The 19,435-nt window shown below is 32.6% G+C and overlaps 1 protein-coding gene across 1 annotated transcript in view; it reads right to left on the bottom strand.

Annotated features, from left to right (window-relative positions):
* Nucleotides 1–19,435, bottom strand: part of LOC150088631 (uncharacterized) — a 178,780-nt gene that overhangs the window by 53,968 nt on the left and 105,377 nt on the right. The window contains exon 11 of the mRNA XM_090370272.1: nucleotides 1,337–1,389. Coding sequence (XP_090226398.1) covers nucleotides 1,337–1,389 — 53 coding nt within the window. The remainder of the gene's footprint in view (nucleotides 1–1,336; nucleotides 1,390–19,435) is intronic.

The raw sequence follows: 19,435 nt of genomic DNA, 5'->3' as shown, positions 1-19,435 counted from the left end.
TATATGATTGAAGATTTCAGTGAAGGGGAACACATTTCACCATAATAACCTAAAAAACCCCACCATTCCAGTTATCGACATTATTGCAAATGCAAGAAGATCGAGTTTAATATCTGTAATCTGATTTTCCATCCATATTATTAACAGCTGTTCCATCTTCGATATAGCACCTGAATGCTGTTTTGTGATCACTGCTGATCTTCAGTGCGTTGATCTTTGACATGTTCTTTTATATGCACACTATCCTTAAAAATAGTATTTTCTGTTGAAGCAGCAAGACCTAATTCCCTTACAATAGATGACAAACTTTGTCCTGCTTCATACTTCTTAATCATTTTCATCTATTTCGAAATCAATTTTTTTTCATTTCCTGCCACTACTACACCACTTGCACTTTACGTTGGTCCCTTTCCCTTCATCATTGTAATACGTAAATAGGAATGAAGAGAAGTTTCTGAAAATTTGTTTTTTATATGATTGAAGATTTCAGTGAAAGGGAACACATTTCACCATAATAACCTAAAAAAACCCCCACCATTCCAGTTAATAATATGCACACTATCCTTAAAAATAGTATTCTCTGTTGAAGCAGCAAAGCCTAATTCCCTTGCAATAGATGACAAACTTTCCCTTCATCATTGTAATACGTAAATAGGAATGAAGAGAAATTTCTGAAAATTTGTTTTTTATATGATTGAAGATTTCAGTGAAAGGGAACACATTTCACCATAATAACCTAAAAATGCAAGAATATCGAGTTTACTACCCGTTTATAATTAGATGCACCAACAGAAAAGCCCAATAAATCAGAAAGCGCAAATCGTTTTTGTTGTTTTATGGTCTTTGTGATATTTTTCAAAAACACATTTCTGGAGATCAACTCCAGAAATGTGTTTTTGAAAAATATCACAAAGACGTTCAAAATTGATCCTTATAATGGAACATATGATAACGATCAAAGTGCAGTGCAATTTCCATTTTAAAAATGACCTTCTAGAGAGATAAATAGTGTAGTTATATAGCGAAAATTACCAAAGAATTACCAAAAAACAAAGTGTTATTGGGTTCACATTACGATATTTTCATGATACCTCCATTTATTTCTACAGGAAACAAAATTCATTTCCACGATTTTTTTAAGTTTGCACCGGCCGGAAAAGCTTACGTAAAGTTGTATTTCCCTAAGTCGAGTATTACGTAAGTCGGGGAGTTTCTGTATAGTATCAAAGAAAGTCCTGCATTAAATACTGAATTATTATTAGATCCATTGTAATAATAACAAATGAAAAACCTAATAAAATGATAAAATATAATGAATTATTTTGTTTTTCATTACCTCACTAACTGAACTTGCTTTAGGAACTTTCTGTAGTTCATTCTTCTTCCTTTCTATTTAAAAAGTGTTGTTAAATAAAATTAAGTTTTTTTAATAAACAATAAAATTCATACAATTACTTTTAATTTGCAACTGGTAACTACTGCAATACTAATTAATCTATTCTTTATTTGAATTTTAACTATTTAAGAGCAATTAAGATTAGGGTAATAGTTTCATCTTAAAATCTCGAAATTCAATTAATTCAAGATTTTTTGTAATCAGGCCAAGTTCATGATTCAAAATAAATAACTCTTAGAACCTTGAATACAGATAGTAATGTTTACATTTTAACACATTTTTAATTGAGCTATTTATACAAAATGAATAAATAATTTCTCTTTATAGAGATACATTCTGTGATACCACTATTTAGTAGGAGAGTAAAATGGGATAAATATTATTATATCATATATATATATATATGGGTGTGTTCAAGGGGTGGTGACGTGCATTCCATAACCTCTTCTACCCAAATGTCAACCTCACCTTCTTGGGGTGAACTGACCCGTTTCCACAGACGAGGCTCTGGCGACCGAGTCACAGCAGTATAACTGTCCCATCACATACAGAGGAAATTCTGTACCTGAAGCCTGTCTAGAGGCTATAAAGTGGCAGCCCACCACTAGACTTACCCCGTGAAAGGTTTGTAACCTATCTGGGGAACATTCTAAATACTCGAAATAAGCTCAAGGGAAAAAACTGGACAAATCTCAAGGGTAACGACCTAGGCAATGGATATAGAACTATGATTAAGGAACTTAAAGTAGCAACTTGGAACGTTAGGGGAATAAATCACAAATTAGATGAACTGACCATGGAACTAGAAAATAGAAATATTGACATAGCAGTCATTACCGAAATAAAAAAGAAGAACAAAGGATCCAAAGAAATAGGTAACTTCATAATGATATACTCTGGTGTACCAAGTGAAATGTGGGCATCATCGGGAGTTACTGTTATAATAAAGAAAGAATGGGAAAACAAAATATTAGACTACTCTTGGATATCACCCAGAATATTGAAATGAAGACTAAAAATTCTATCTTATACAATAACAATCATTGGCATCTATGCACCAGTAGAAGGCAACATTGATGAAACCACAGAATTTTATGACGAATTACAAGAGATCATAGACCAAACTAACAAAAACGAGTATCTCATACTAGCAGGAGATTTTAATACAAGGGTTGATGCTCAATCAGTAGACAAATGTATAGAATCAGAAGGCGAACCCATGGTCAACAATAATGGAAGATGCCTGATAGACTTCTGCATTTTTAATAAACTTAAAATTACAAATACCTTTTTCAGACACAAGAATATCCATAAATTCACATGGGAAGCAAGAAACACAAAGTCTATAATAGATTATATTATCATTAATGAAAATTTAAATGACAAAATTAGAGACACTAGAGTATTCAGAGGCAGAGAAATTGATCACTGCCTCTGAAAGCACTTTCAAAATAAAAAGAAATTATCTTAATAAAAAGAAGAAAATACCAACAAAAACTACTAAGAAATTAAAAATACATTTGTTGGAAGATGAAAGCACTAAATTCCTGTATGAAAGTTGATTGAAAGATAAACTCAAATCAGATGAAAGTGATAATGTTGAGGAAATCTGGTCAACCATGAAAAAATCAATCCTGGGAGCCGCTGAAGAAAGTCTTGGATATAAACCTATAAAAAATAAAAACTGGCTAAGAACTTGGAATGAAGAATTGAAACAAACAATCAATGAGAAAAAAAAGACCTATAAACTGTTCCTACAAACTAAAGAACTTACAGCTACACATAAAAATAAAAAGCTTAGAGCAGAAGTCAGAAAACTAACCAGAAGAATCCGACGAGATGACTGGGATAAATTTGTTAAATCTTTAGAACGCGATATCACAGGCCCACAGAAAAGAGGTTTTAAAATTTTTAAGAAATTACAACTAGACACAAATTATCAAATAAAAACCAATTCCATCTCCGAAGCAGAATGGAAGCAACACTATTCCAAACTATGGTATAACCCAGGCACTACGGAATTGGAAGAGGAATCTGTGAAAACCAAAGATGAAGAAAATATAACAATGTAAGAACTAGAGTTAATATTACAAAAATCAAAAAATAGAAAAAGCCCAGGCATAGACAATTTGAATATAGAACTATTTAAATATGGGGGCACCTTACTAAAAAATGCACTACTAAAATTATTTAACATCATATGGCATAAGCAACAGATACCCAAAGATTAGGAAACAGGAATAGTAATCAATTTACACAAAAAAGGCTCCAGAAATAACCCTAACAACTACAGAGGGATAACACTGCTGTTAACTGCTGCAAAGCTATACTCTAATATACTAAAGAATAAACTTAATAAATACAATGAACAATTTTTAGAAGAAGAACAATGTGGGTTCAGAAAGGGAGAAACACAATAGATGGCATTTTCTCACTACAACAAATTTTGGAGAAAAGAAGAGAATTCAATCTACCAACATTTCTGCTCTTTATTGATTATGAAAAAGCATATGACAATGTAAACCGGGAAAAACTTTGGCAGATTCTACGTGAAGAAAACATCCCAACCCAACTCCGGAAAGCGATCCAAAGCCTATATAAAAACTCAAAGGTCTGTATAAAATATTCTAATGGCTAACTATCAGACCCAATTAACACCAATAATGGAGTGAAACAAGGATGTGGACTATCGCCAAATTTATTTAATATCTACATCAATAAAATTCTTAAGAATGGAAACAAACAATTAACAACAGAATACAGTTGAACAACAGGAATAAAATCCAAACTATATTATATGCTGATGATCAAGTAATAATTGCAAAATCCGAAGATGAACTACAGATAGCAGCAAATGAACTTAATAAAATAGGTAAAAAGTACGAGATGAAAATCTCCACCTCAAAAACAAAATCAATGGGATTTTGTGGAAAAAACATACAAAGAGTCAAAATTGTTATTGATGATAAAATAATAGAACAAATATCTGACTTCACCTATTTGGGAAATTTAATGTCAAATGAAGGGAAAGACATCCCACACAAAACTACAAAAATATAATAAAATGAATGGAACGATTAAACGCCACTTCGAAAAACAAATGACAATTGAAACAAAATTACGACTACACAACATCAATTCAAAACCAGCCCTCTTCTACAGCTGTGAGACTTGGGTCATAAATAAGAAAGATGCACACAAACTAGAAGCAGCACAAATGAGATTTTTAAGACCATTATTAGGCTTTACAAGACTAGACCACCAAAGAAATTTGGATATCCGCGAGAAATTAAAAGTAGATAATACAGTAAATGACATAAAACGGTATCAGGAAAAATGGATCAGCCACATAGAAAGAACGAACCCAGACCGGATCCCAAAATTAGCCTTTACCTATAAACCTACAGGCAAGAGAGATGTTGGTCAACCAAGACAACGATGGCGAGATCAAGACAACCTCCAAGAGCTACAACGGAACAGGTCTTAAAAGACCTAAGCCGGACCAAGTTCATGATGATGATGATATATATATATATATATATATATATTGATTTATATAGAGGGGATTCAATATTTAAATGGACAAAATAATGAAAATGGGATGTTTAAACATTAATATATAAGAAAACAGAAAAGAAAAGATATTGACAGAGAACAAGATGAAATTTTTTTTTTTCATCAAAGATACAAATATGCTATTCTAAGCCATTTTACAAGCTGATTTCAAATGTATTCTCTATTTTTTAATACTATGTGTAGTTTTCTATAATATGACTACTAATAATATCAGTAAAAGTTAATTAGATGATTTCTTTACAAAACATAAGACTGGTTTTTACAGTTAAACCCCAATACATTTTATACACATACAAATAGTTAAAATAATATAGTACCCTACTGTAAAAGGAACAAGTACAATTTAAAAACATTGTGCAGAATTCCTTTGGCACACTTCATCCAGAATGTCATGGTATGGTACAACATCCAGCAGTAGTCTGCTACATACATTCCAGAAACATTGGTAGAAACTTTTCCGATGGCTTAATGTCTTGAGAACTGACCACCTCACTGTCAGCCTAGCAACTGGTGTGCTAGCAGTGGTCAATTAGCCTATTGTTACATGTTGAATTTAAATTGCTAAAAGAATTATTACAAGACAATAATAAGTTAGTAGAAATAATAAGGTAAAGTTAGGAGACATTAAGGTAATTTTAGGAAAAATTATAAAGAAAAACATTAAGGCAAAATTAGGGAACAAAATTACATTCTCTCACATGGTCATCTTTCCACTACTTCCTCAGGGTCTTTGAGCGTACAGATAGTAAATATTAAATGAATCTCATGCATACCTGTTTCTGTAGTCCCAGTAACAGTTTTACTAGATCTTTATCATATAAAGTTTTTAGTTTTAGGTATGCCAGATAAGTATTTTTGAAATCCAAATTATTTGTGTTAACAGTAAACTGGGATTGGGACCCAAAGCCCAATAGGTATGCATCAGTATAAAATACTGATACGCATTTACCTGTAACCGTTGTGGACTGTGGTCGGTGCAAAAAGCTTTAAGGCAGCTCAATGTTCCGATTTTATAGATGGTTGTGCACGCCCTCTGGTCTAATTTAGCAAGTTTGTCAGTAAATGCAATTATACTTTAATTATTAAGAATTACATTTGCAAAATATGTTAAGATGGGGGTAAATGCATATAGGGACTTATTTAATAACACTTATTAAAATTTTTTTTTTTTTTTTGATTCTATGTTATCCACTGGGCAAGGACTGGTATGACCTTTCTACAGCATAACAGCCAACTTATGCCCAGCAGGATAACTATATACATATTTACATCCTCCCACTGTGGTGATATCTATCCTTATGATGCTAAGGAATTTATTTTGATTGTCATCTGTAGGCCGAGTGAAGTGTGATGTGTATTTGTATTATAATATCCAGTTTAATTTTCTATGGGATAATTAGGGTCAGCAGCCTGTTAACTATATTATTTATTATTATTGTTGTTGTTGTTTTCTTTTTAGGGTTGAATTTAGACATCCAGGTTACAGTGTGGTCAGACAATGAGCCTTGTCTGAGCACAATAAACCCAGGGGTCTAACAGGGGCCCAAATAGTTGTTCTGTGAGCCTATTTGGATTGATGCCTGTGTGATGTCGGTTTATATTGGCTTGGATGGCTGCATTTATGTGGAATCTGATAAAATTAATCAGTATTTTATTCTTTAAATTTTCTTTTAGTTTTATTAATGCCTCCAGTATATATTCCTGGTTATTAAAAATTCGTATTATTCTGTTGGTTTGGTTTCTAATAACGTTTCCATGTACTTGTTTTGCTAAATTTGTGTCCCAGTTTGTTAGTTTAATAGTTTGAAAGTTAAAGTGGTCTCTTTTGTCAAATTGTCGTGTGCAGACTTTATTTTCTTTAATTATAGCCTCACTATCTAGGTAGATGACTATTGGGATTAGTGGATACGATGGTCAGATCTGGGGGATATATTTCCAATGCCAAGTCATCGAATTTGTCTTAATTAACAACCAAAACATCGTCTATATATCTGTAGAATATTACATTATCTTTTATTTTGTTTTCATAGTAGTGCAAGTATAGTGCAAGCACACCTCTACTTTGCACACAGATGCTATTGCCCATAAGTATATAGTTGTTAATTACACAATGTTATAAGGTCTAGCCAGTAAGATGCATTAAGGGCTTAAGCCTCAGGCTGTGAGAGAATTAGACTACTACAAGTTAGTGCAAATGCATCATATTAGTTCACAGCTAAACTCTGAATTAGCAAATTTTTGCAAAGGTGGCATCATTTAAGTTATATCTCATATTTTGAATACCTTCACAATGAGTTGCCATGATATTGCACTACTTTGAATAAGTAGTGCTTCACCAAAGGAGAAGACTATTGTTAGTTATTCTCAGCGGATACCACCACCCAGACAGCACCATTTCAGGGCCCTTCTTCGGTGGGTGGATGGGTGGGTAGGTACCCTAGTGATGTGATGATGGCAAATCAGTTATGAAGTATAACTCCACAATATGAAAGATGCCTGATGGTGTATAAGATGAATTAAAGCTAAGATGCATTAAGGGCTTATGCCTCAGGCTGCAAGAGAATTAGACTATGTACAAGTTAGTGCAAATGCATCATATTAGTACATGGCTAAACTCTGAATTAGCAAATTTTTGCAAAGGCGACATCATTTAAGTTATATCTCATATTTTGAATATCTTCACAACAAGTTGCCACGATATTGTATTACTTCAAATATGATAAGTAAGTAATGCTTCACCAAAGGAGAAGACTATTGTTACTTATTCTCAACGGATACCACCTGAAATGGTGCTACCCAGATGGCACCATTTCAAGGCCATTTTTGCACTTCTTTGGTGCCGTCTTTGCAAAAATTTGCTAATTCAGAGTTTAGCTGTGTATTAATATGATGCATTTGCACTAACTTGTAGGTAGTCTAATTCTCTTGCAGCCTGAAGCATAAGCCCTTAACGTATCTTAGTCTTAATTCATCTTATACACCATCAGGCATCTCTCATATCGTGGAGTTATACTTCATAACTGATTTGCCATCATTACATCACTAGGGTACCTACCCACCCACCCACCCACCGATGGGTGGGTAGGTACTAAGTAACAATAGTCTTCTCCTTTGGTGAAGCGCTACTTATTCGAAGAAGTGCAATATCATGCAACTCGTGAAGGTATTTACAATATGAGATATAACTTAATGCTGCTGTTGCAAAAATTTGCTAATTCAGAGTTTAGCTGTGTACTAATATGATGCATTTACATGTGGTCTAGCCACATGTAAATGCATCATATTAGTACAGTCTAGTATTTCCTGAAATTCTACATAATAGTTGGTTAGTACTTTTTTTAAATTATTGTGTGATATGCTGTTGAATAGGTTTTTGAAACCGTAAGTGCACACTTTATGGACGTTATTATTTTGAGGTATTATATATAGTTTCTGTTGTCTGAAAAGAATTTTGCATTTGTGAATTGGGTAGTTATTAATCTTAGTTTGGTCTCCAGTTTTTCACTGGGGTTTTTAATGTAGTTGTTTCTACATGTAGAGATGAACCTGCAGCCTACTGGGTTTTTACGGAATTTCGGGATCCAATAGATGAATGGAAATTTGGTATTATCTATTTTTAGTTTAACTTTTTTGTGCATAGCTATGTTTTTTTGTAATAGTACTGTGGGCAACTCTGGTAATTTTATACGTATCACTGTTGTTTAATTCCTTTTTGAGTGTGTTTGTGTAAAACATTTTGTATATTATACTGAAATTGCACTGAAATACTTTTTGCATATTATACTGAAATTGTTATTGGCTTTGTCTGAATTGGTAATAACAAATTTATTTTGCAAGTCTTTAATATGCATTAGCATGAAAGTTTATCCATCGCAGCGATAAAAGACTAAAATTAGCAGTTACAAATTATAAATATATATAAGACGCTGTTAGCACCCTCGTTTTGCTAGTAGCTACAGGGGCAGCAGTAAAATAAAATAAATAAATTAGGTTTAAAATTTATAAAAATAATATATTTGCTTTAAATTTTATATTAAAAAAAAAATATATATATATATATAGATAGATAAGAATTAAAAATAATTAATAGAAATAATTAATAGAAAATATTAAAAGACGGAGATGTTATTAACACAAGGTGCTAGGCCTAATAGAAGAAAAAAAGAGAAAAAGAATATTAAGAGCCTAAAAAAATAAAAAAAAAAAAGTAGAATTATGTAGAATTAACGGCTGAATTAGCATTAGTAGAGGCATATGATGCAAGAAAGCAAGCTTATGCAGCATCAGGCAAAAAAAAAAAAAAAAAAAAAAAAACACACACGCTCCTATTTCACCCCTCACTTTCGTTCCAAGTACCTGTCCAGCTCAGCCTTAAATTTATTTAGGCCATCAACTTCCACAACAAAAGATTGAAGTCTGTTCCACCAACCAACCACCCGCTGGGACATCTATCCTACATCTGTCTTTTCTCAATTTGAATTTATGCCCTCTCAAATGATTATTCTGAGCAAGAGGAAGGATTTCATCAGCATTGAGCATGCTCAAGCTATTCAAAGCTTTATACACCTCAATCAGATCACCTTGCAGGTGCCTAGTCTTGAGACACTGTAATTTTCAAAATTTAAGCCTTTCTTCGTAAGAGCAATCCTTTGTCCCATTCACTAATCCTGCTGCCCTTCTCTGTAGGCGACTCCGTATCCAGGTGGGCAGGAGCAGCAGTGCGTAGCACACGCTTCTTTATTAGACTGGGGTTCGAGCCCGTGCCCACCGCATATCTCTGGAGCAATATGGCCTTAGTTGCTAATGCTACTAAAAAAAAAAAAAAAAAAAACCAAACTAAACCCTTCTCTGTACTCATCCTTCTTAAAATGAGGCCTCCAGACCTGTATACAGTACTCAAGGTGTGGCCTGACCATTGCCTTATATAAGGGGATAATCACTTCCTTATCCCTGCCAGAAAAATTCCTGTATATCATTGACAAGACACTATGAGCTACTCTTGCAGACCGTCTACACTGCTCGAAAACTTCATATCTGCCTGCACAATTACCCCAGGTCCTTTTCGATCTCTACCGCTGTCAGTGTAGTACCACAGAGTTGATACGTCACTCTGGGGTAGCTGCTTCCCATATGTAGTACTTTACATTTGTCAATGTTAAACTTCATTTGCCACCTCTCAGCCCATCTGCTCAACTTTTCTAGATCCTGTTGCAGCAGCATACTGTCATTAGTGTCCTTAACAACCCTGCCAACCTTCATATTGTCTGCAAACTTGGATATTAAGCTTGATATACCATCATCAATATCATTTATAAATACAGAAAACAACAATGGACCCAAAACTGAACCCTGAGGGACCCCACTAATAACATTAGTCCACAATGAGCAGTGTCCATTGATTACCACTCTCTGTCTTCTCCCACTCAACCATCCCTTTATCCGTAGCAGCAATTTGCCTCCAATGCCACATTGCTCCAATTTGTGCAGCAGTCTTCCATGTGCAACAGTATCAAAAGCCTTTCTAAGATCCAAATACAATGAATTCCGGTTATTTGGGCCATCGGTTAATCGGGGCAGCCATTTATTTGGGGAAAATCTTAAAAAAACGGAAACCAATTGAGAAAATAGCCAGGGTTTACTTCGCTTAATTGGGACATAATGCTGTTTAATCGGGGCAGGAGACTGCAGCACTGGAGATTACCCTACGATTATCTCCGATGGTACCACATGGTTCGGTCGTAATTCAGGAGGTCACAACCATAAAATAATAAAAACAATTAGCAGTCACCTGTTTATTGGGCTTTTCTGTTAGTGAAATCTATCATAAATGGACAGTAAACTCAATCTTACTGAATTTGCGATAATACCGACAGCTGGAATTCTGTGGGTTATTATGGTGAAATGTGTTTACACTTCCATGACATCTTGACTCATATAAAAAAAATTAATTTTCAGATCTTCTCTTCATTCCGATTTTTAAAGCTTTTTAACTCGTTACTCCGTTCTCACTTGCGCATATTGTGTTACTTGCAATTTGTGTGCCATGTTCTTTGTTATTGATTGCTTATCTTTTTACTGTTTTAAATTTTTGAGTGCCGAATGCCGAAAATATAGCCGAAAAAAAAAAAAAAAAAAAAACAAATAACCGAAAGGTGAATAAAAATAGTGAAAATAAAAAAAATTAAATACCCTTTAAAGTTATGCAACATAAAACTGGGCTAAAATGTAATATATAATGAAGAAAATATTATAAAGAGAATATCTTGTGAACATGATTAATTAAAAATAGAATATAAACAGAGGGAGAACTATGACGACGGTGGAGTTGCTCAGTAGAAAAGAACAATGGAAATCCTCTAGAGTTAAAATGAAATTGAGAAATTCTGAAAGAAATGCGTACGATTATAAATAATTATTAATATTAATAATATTAATATAGAAAATAACTTAGAGAGTGAAAAGGCATGAATATCGTTCAAATAGAAGTCATATAATGCGATCACTTTCAAAGTAGTCGAAATACCACCATTCAAATCTACATCTATACAGCTGTACAAATATCAGGTTAACCCTAATCAAAATGGGACCTGGTGAATCCAAATTTTTGTTTAAAAATCTATCTGCTTTCATTACTATGAAATCAGATAGATTTTTTATAATATAATTTATAAAATTGATTGGAATATCATTAATGTGGAATTTAGTATAAAGGCCATTTGAAGCATTAACGAAAAGTGTTTGATTGCTGCTTAGATTTGCAAGACGGATTTGTGTTATGAACTTTAATAGAAATATTAGAATTCCAGTTAGTTAAGTAAATAATGTTAAAATTAAATTTACTTCTTTTATCAAATAACTCCATATTATGATGAAGAGGGGGACTGTTTAAAGTAATATTTAAATCAAGGAAGTTTGCTTGTTGGTTACCCTTATTTTCTTTATTTAGGGTAAGTTCAGTAGGATATATAAATTTTGCAATATTTTCAAAATGAATATTCAAAACCATGATGTCATCAACATAACGAAATGCAAAAAAGTTAAGGTTCGGGTTATTGCGAATATAAAGATCTTCGTAGTAATGAAGAAATAAGTTAGAAACTATACTGGAAATTTACAAGCCCATGGGAACTCCTACAGATTGTCTATAAGTACATTTACCATCGTAAATGTAGTTATTCAGAATGCATAGGTTAATATAGTTATTCCAAACAACCTCATCCACGAGTAGAACGTTCTTGTATTTAAAATATAATTGATTAAGCACAGTGATAATCAAATGATGTGGTAAAGAAGTAAATAAGTTAGCAAACTCATAAGTTTCGATACTGAAAATGTTGATATTAGAATTAAAGATTTTAAATGATGTTATTTGTTTGTTTGTTTTGGTTTTTAGGAGCATTAGCAACTAAGGCCATATTGCTCCAGGATATGCGGTGGTCATTCCCTGACCTTTCCGCATCCTCCGTATTTGGTGGTGACGGGCTCGAACCCCGGTCTAATCAAGAAGCGTGTGCTACGCACTGCTGCTCCTTCCCACCTGGCTAGGGAGGCGCCAATGATGTTATGGTTATTATTGATGATCCAAGTGGATGGAATATTAATAAATACATTAAACCCCCACTATTCGCGGTATCTGTATTTGCAGTTTCGCGTATTCGTGGTCGCTGATTTAATATAAAATGAAACCTAAAAAAAATGTGAATTTTAAAGTGCCGTGTGAATTTTACGCCATAAAAAAACATGGGCATGGCTAAAATTATCTTTCCAGGTCAAAACAGCGCTCAGTGGGTGGTGGGGGAGAGGGGTGACAAAATCGCAAGCATGGATGTTTCTTGCTAATCCTTGTTCAGTATGTGTTATGCGCTTGTCAGAAGGTTTTGTCGTTTGCTTTTAATTTATATGCTTATAAATTGAATAAATTTATTATAAATTATAAATTGAATAAATTTATCAATTTATAAATTAATATGCTTACAAAAGTGATAAATCTACCATTTTGCAGTGTATAACAGACTTTTCGAGTGTGTTAACAGAAGAAAGTGACTTTATTGTGGACAAGTTCTTTCTAACCCGTACAAAAATATGGCTACGAATAACAAGGGAAATGTGAAAAGATCAAAGAAGGTGATGACATTAGCGAATAAAATTGAGTTATTAGATAAAATTTCTAATGGTGAAAGTGTCTCCTCAGTGGAAAAATATTATAAAATCAATTAGTCAATGGTACGATCAATCAAGAAATCGGAAGAAAAAATCCATCGTAGTGTCCGTGAAAACGTGCTAATTGCTTCAAAAATTTGCTCTGTAACTCGTGATGTTAAATTAGAAAAAATGGAAAAAGCTTTAAATCTGTGGATAGAAGACAGAACTCAAAATAAAATTCCATTAAGTTCACTCATCTTCGTGAAAAGGCAAAACTCCTTTATCAACACTTTAGCGAAACAGGTGATAGCACTGATGGGATAAGTTTTTTAGTTAGCAAAGGCGCTGGTTTGAAAGATTTGTTTGAAATTTCTAATAAATATTACATTTAATATTAAATTGTTTCTTATTTTCATTTCGATGCCATATTGCTTGCATTTCACTATGTACTATGTACATAGTCATATTATGAAGGTACATATAATACATACATAGACAAAATTTTAGACTAGTTTTTCTTATATATTTCGTACTTTGGAACAGAACCCCTTTATTACTATGGGAGCCATAACTCAGTATTTGCGACATTTCTCAGGAACGTAACCCCCATGAATAGCGGGGGTTTACTGTATAGTGGTTAATAATTTAAAGAATTGTTTACTTGGTAGATAACAGCCACTTTTTTCTGGCACTAGTAATAAATCTAAAGCCAACGGGATGTTTATGGAACTTGGCTATCATATATAAGAAAGGTAAGGTAAGGTGGAATTGCAAATTTTGGTATGTAATTTTTTATGTAAAGCCATGTAAAGCCATTAATGCCAAGATTACAGCGTAAAAAGGTGGTACTATTGTCAACTTCCTTTTTTGAGAGTGGTTTAGTAAAACTGCTTGCAAAAAATTGCAAACTTGTTAGAAGCTTTATCTACAGGGGTGATGATAAACTTTTGCTGTAAATCTAAGATGGCTTTTAAGATTAGAATGCCTAATATGTGAATTATTATAAAGATTGTAAGTCTTAGAAACAATTTTTATAATATCTTGGTATACAACATTTATCCATTTATAGAATGCTTCATGGGGTATTGTATACTTGTAAGCCAACTTACTACAAAAATATATATTTTTGTATATATATTCTTTATATATATATGTATTCTTTATATATATATGTATTCTTTATATGTATTTGTATATGTATTCTTTATATATATATTATTTAAATAGGCTTTATGGGTAGGTCTAAATTTGAATCCTTTTTACATGAGACTTGAGTGAGATGTTATTGACAATATCCAAATTGCCAGTGATAATATGTCCATGATGTTGATCTACAAAAGGAGCATATATGGAATTATTACAGTGACATGAAAGATTTGCAAGTTGCCTATGTTGGTAGCTAAAGTTTTATAGTTACAAATTTTGAGTCCAATAGGACTAGCTCGTAGCTGAAACAGTGATGAATGTTGAACCTGAAATTGTTATAAAAATAAGAATTTCATAAAAATAACAATTACCTATTGAAATAATATATATATAAAGATTTATATCATAATATCTTAAATTTTTTGCAATAAGTTGGCTTACAAGTATACAATACCCCATGAAGCATTCTATAACTGGATAAATGTTGTATACCAAGATATTAAAAAACTGTTTCTAAGACTTACAATCTTTATAATAATTCACATGTTAGGCATTCTAATCTTATAAAAGCCATCTTAGATTTACAGCAAAAGTTTATCATCACCCCTGTAGATAAAGTTTCTAACAACTTTGCAATTTTTTGCAAGCAGTTTTACTATATCACTCTCAAAAAGGAAGTTGACAATAGTACCACCTTTTTATGCTGTAATCTTGGCATTAATGCAAGCATCAAGAAACTTATGGCTTTACATAAAAAAATTACATACCAAAATTCACAATTCCACCTTACCTTTCTTATATATGATATCCAAGTTCCATAAACATCCCGTTGGCTTTAGATTCATTACTAGTGGCAAAAAAAAGTGGCTGTTATCTACCAGGTAAACAATTCTTTAAATTATTATATTAACCACTATATTTATTAATATTCCATCCACTTGGATCATCAATAATAACCATAACATCATTAAAATCTTTAATTCTAATACCAACATTTTCAGTATGGAAACTTATGAGTTTGCTAACTTATTTACTTCTTTACCACATCATTTGATTATCACTGTGCTTAATCAATTATATTTTAAATTGATAAAATATTTTAATCTTGTATTTAAAATATTTTATATTTTAAATACAAGAACATTCTACCCGTGGATGAGGTTGTTTGGAATAACTATATCAACCTATGCATTCTGAACAACTACATTTAGGATGGTAAATGTACTTATAGACAATCTGTAGGAGTTCCCATGGGCTCGTAAATTTACAGTATAGTTTCTAACTTATTTCTTCATTACTACGAAGATCTTTATATTCGCAATAACCCAAACCTTAACTTTTTTGCATTTCGTTATGTTGATGACATCATGGTTTTGAATATTCATTTTGAAAATATTGCAAAATTTATATATCCTACTGAACTTACCCTAAATAAAGAAAATAAGGGTAACCAACAAGCAAACTTCCTTGATTTAAATATTACTTTAAACAGTCCCCCTCTTCATCATAATTTGGAGTTATTTGATAAAAGAAGTAAATTTAATTTTACTTCTTTTATCAAATTTTAACATTAATTGTTAAAATTAAAATTAATGTTAAAAGGGCAACAAGATTGGTGAGCGGAATGAAGAGTTGAATGAATGAATGAATGAATGAGGGGAACTGCAGAACTTAAGCCTCTCTTACCAAGAGAGTCTTAAGTTCTTAAAGTCTTAGATGCCTAGTCTCCAGCCACTGCAAATTGCAGTGGCTGGAGACTAGGCATCTGTGCGGTGATCTGATTGAGGTGTATAAGGCCTTGAATAGGTTGAGCACGTTGAATTCTGATGGAAACCTTCCACGTTCAGATTACGAACCTAAGGGGGCATAAATTCAAATTAAGAAAAGATAGATGTAGAATAGATGTGCGGAAATTAGCCTTTAGCCAGCGGGTGGTTAATTGCTTGAACAAACTTCCATCTGTCGTGGAAGTTGATAGGTTAAATAAATTTAAGGAGGAACTGGACAGGCATTTGGAGGGAATGGTGTGATTTTTTTTTGGCTGATGCTGCATAAGCTCATTCCCTTGCTTTCTTGCATCACATGCCACTACTACTACTACTATTATTATAAAAAAATCTGATTTCATTAAACAAAAATTCGGATTTGCCATGTCCCATTTTGATTAGGGTTAACGTATAGATGTAGATTTGAATGGTGATATTTTCACTACTTTGAAAGTGATCGCATTATATGACTTCTATTTGAACGATATTCATGCCTTTTCACTCTCCAAGTTATTTTCTATATTAATATTATTAATAATTATTTATAATCGTACGCATTTCTTTCAGAATTTTTCTCCATTTCATTTTAACTATAGAGAGCTTCCATTCTTTTCTACTGAGCAACTCCACCGTCGTCATAGTTCTCCCTCTGTTTATATTCTATTTTTAATTAATTATGTTCACAAAATATTCTCTTTATAATATTTATTTTATTATATATTACATTTTGGCCCAGTTTGATGTTGCATAACTTTAAAGGTATTTAATTTTTCTTCTTTTCACTATTTTTATTCACCTTTCGGCTATTTGTTTTGTGTTTTTGGCTATATTTTTGGCATTCGGCACTCAAAAAATATATTACAGGCTAGTGGTATTAGTTTCCACTTCTACTAACACTCTCACAGCCAAGGCCCTCTCTAAGAGGTTGGGTATTTACACACCTAGCTTGCCTAGTATCCTTTAAACTCTTTTCCTTCTCTTTGCATATTTTTACTTTCTATTCTTCTTTCTTCCTTCCGTTGAACTATTAGTGCAATACGAAGGTGATTCGGACATTCTTACTTTTTCTTATTCTTGCTATTTCCACCTCTTTAATTTTTATTACCTTTTTCCCTCCCTTAATCTGCATTACTTCCTATTTCTATACCATTGCCTGTTACATAAATTTACATAAAAATCACCTTTCTCAAAAACATTTTTTCAAAACTTTTCATTTTAACCCACATGCATTTACACTTTAATTTGACTTAATTTAATTGTTTTATTTTATTTTAACTTCACACACTGCTTTGGGGCTACCTTACTCATGTTTTTGGATGTTTTATTTTTATTTCCCCTACCCCCTTTTTGTATATTTCAGTTATATTTTAATAGTTCCTCCATCAACTTGGGTTTGTATAGAAACGCAGTGTTTTGGTACATGATCAGGTGTAGTCCTCTGATGAAATACCTGATCCATGTACCAATTTTCCATCATTTTTTTTTTTTTTCACCCTCATTTTTACCACCCTCGTTTTGATGCTCACTACATTTATTATTTTACATTTATTAATTTATACTTCCCTTTAATCTTTTGTACATATGATTGGCCTGTTAATTCAGCCATTAATTCTACATAATTCTACTTTATTTTTTTTTTTTTATTTTATTTTTTTTTTTTTTAGGTTCTTAATATTCTTTTTCTCATTTTTTCTTTTATTAGGCCTGGCACCTTGTGTTAATAACTTCTCCATCTTTTAGTATTTTCTATTAATTATTTTTAATTCTTATCTTTATATTTTTGTATCCTGTTTTTGCTGCCTTTCGCATTCAGGTACACTTACTGTTTCTCTTTCCTTTTTCAGCGAAATTTATATTTGGCTGCACAATTACCCCCAGTTACCTGCACAATTATTCTCTTCTCTTTTTCAGCCAACTCCATATTTGGCTGCACAATTACCCCCAGGTCTTTTTCCCTTTTTTTCTTCTATTAGGCCTGGCACCTTGTGTTAATAACTTCTCCATCTTTTAGTATTTTCTATTAATTATTTCTATTAGTTATTTTTAATTTTTATCTTTATATTTTTGTATCCTGTTTTTGCTGCCTTGCACATTCAGGTACACTTACTGTTTCTCTTTCCTTTTTCTTACATTTTATAATACTATATATATATATATATATATAAAACCATACAAATAAATTAGAATGAGACTAAAAAAATAAATAAATAAAAAATAAAATAATGCCAGCAGTATGGCAAGACAAGAGCAAAAAAGTCAAAATTAAACTTAAGAATCAAACTAAACAAGGAGGGAAGAGAGGGGTAACAACAATAAAAATATTGCAGCAGAAAATCTCTAATATAATTTAGAACATCTAATTATAAGAATAATAAATAATAATTCATTAAATTTTGAAATCCAATTAGAATAGAAATTTAACGGCACACCTCCCTGATGGGCACGAGGTCCAAATTTATGTGAAATATCACCAACAGAGATCTAGACCACTACAGTAAAATAAAACAAAATTAAACCAAAAATTGACTGACCATTATGCCCCATCTCAACAGAGGATCACAAGGCCAATAATGGTCAGGGAATCGCTGCATTTCGATCGCTAGAAAAATCGCCGCAAAGGCAAGTCGATTGGAATATCAGTCCACCACCCAATCCATAGATCGAACTGCCAATGCAGAGGATTTGAATAGCGGTGGTCCTGATGCTAAAAATAGAACAGATACGAGCACTCCAGTGCAAAGCCACATTACTGACAGAATTAATCTTAAACAGTTTATATAGACGAAAATTGAACTATGGATGCCTTTTGGCTGCCTCTGATGTTTGATGTACCTTTTTATTTTATTTTTATCATGAAAGATTCAGTTTCCAACTATTTTAAATGTTATTTAAATATATGTATATCACGTGACAGTACTAGGCGAATTGCTAACGCTGCGCCTGTGCTGCCATCCATAGTTCAATTTTTGTTTGCTCTCAATTACTACAAAATCACTTAGCTCCCTGTTAGCGTTTGATAGACTTCTGGCACTCCCCTCATTGAATAACTCCTCATGTGTGAATGCAGATGCAAAATACTCATTCAGTTTATCAGCTACCTGAGCATGATCATCAATAGTCAACCCATCTATGTTAAGTGGTCCAATCTGATTCATCCATTTCCTTCTAGAGTTTACATAAGTAAAGAACTCTTAGCTGTTTTTCTTTGCATCCTTTGCCAAAGATTTCTCATAATCTGCCTTCGCCTGCCTAACCTCCTTTGTGACTTGATTACAGAATAGTTTATATCTGCCATAGGCTTCTGTGTCACCTGATAATTTATATGCATCCCATACATTCTTATTCTCTGCCACTAGCCTCATTAATTCATCTGATATCCATTTAGGCCTAAACCTTGAACAGTATTTCT

Source organism: Mastigoproctus giganteus, chromosome 3, assembly GCF_048544385.1.
Source record: "Mastigoproctus giganteus isolate SK-2022 chromosome 3, ASM4854438v1, whole genome shotgun sequence".
NCBI classification, from domain to species: domain Eukaryota; kingdom Metazoa; phylum Arthropoda; class Arachnida; order Uropygi; family Thelyphonidae; genus Mastigoproctus; species Mastigoproctus giganteus.
This window is presented reverse-complemented; position numbering and strand designations above follow the sequence as displayed.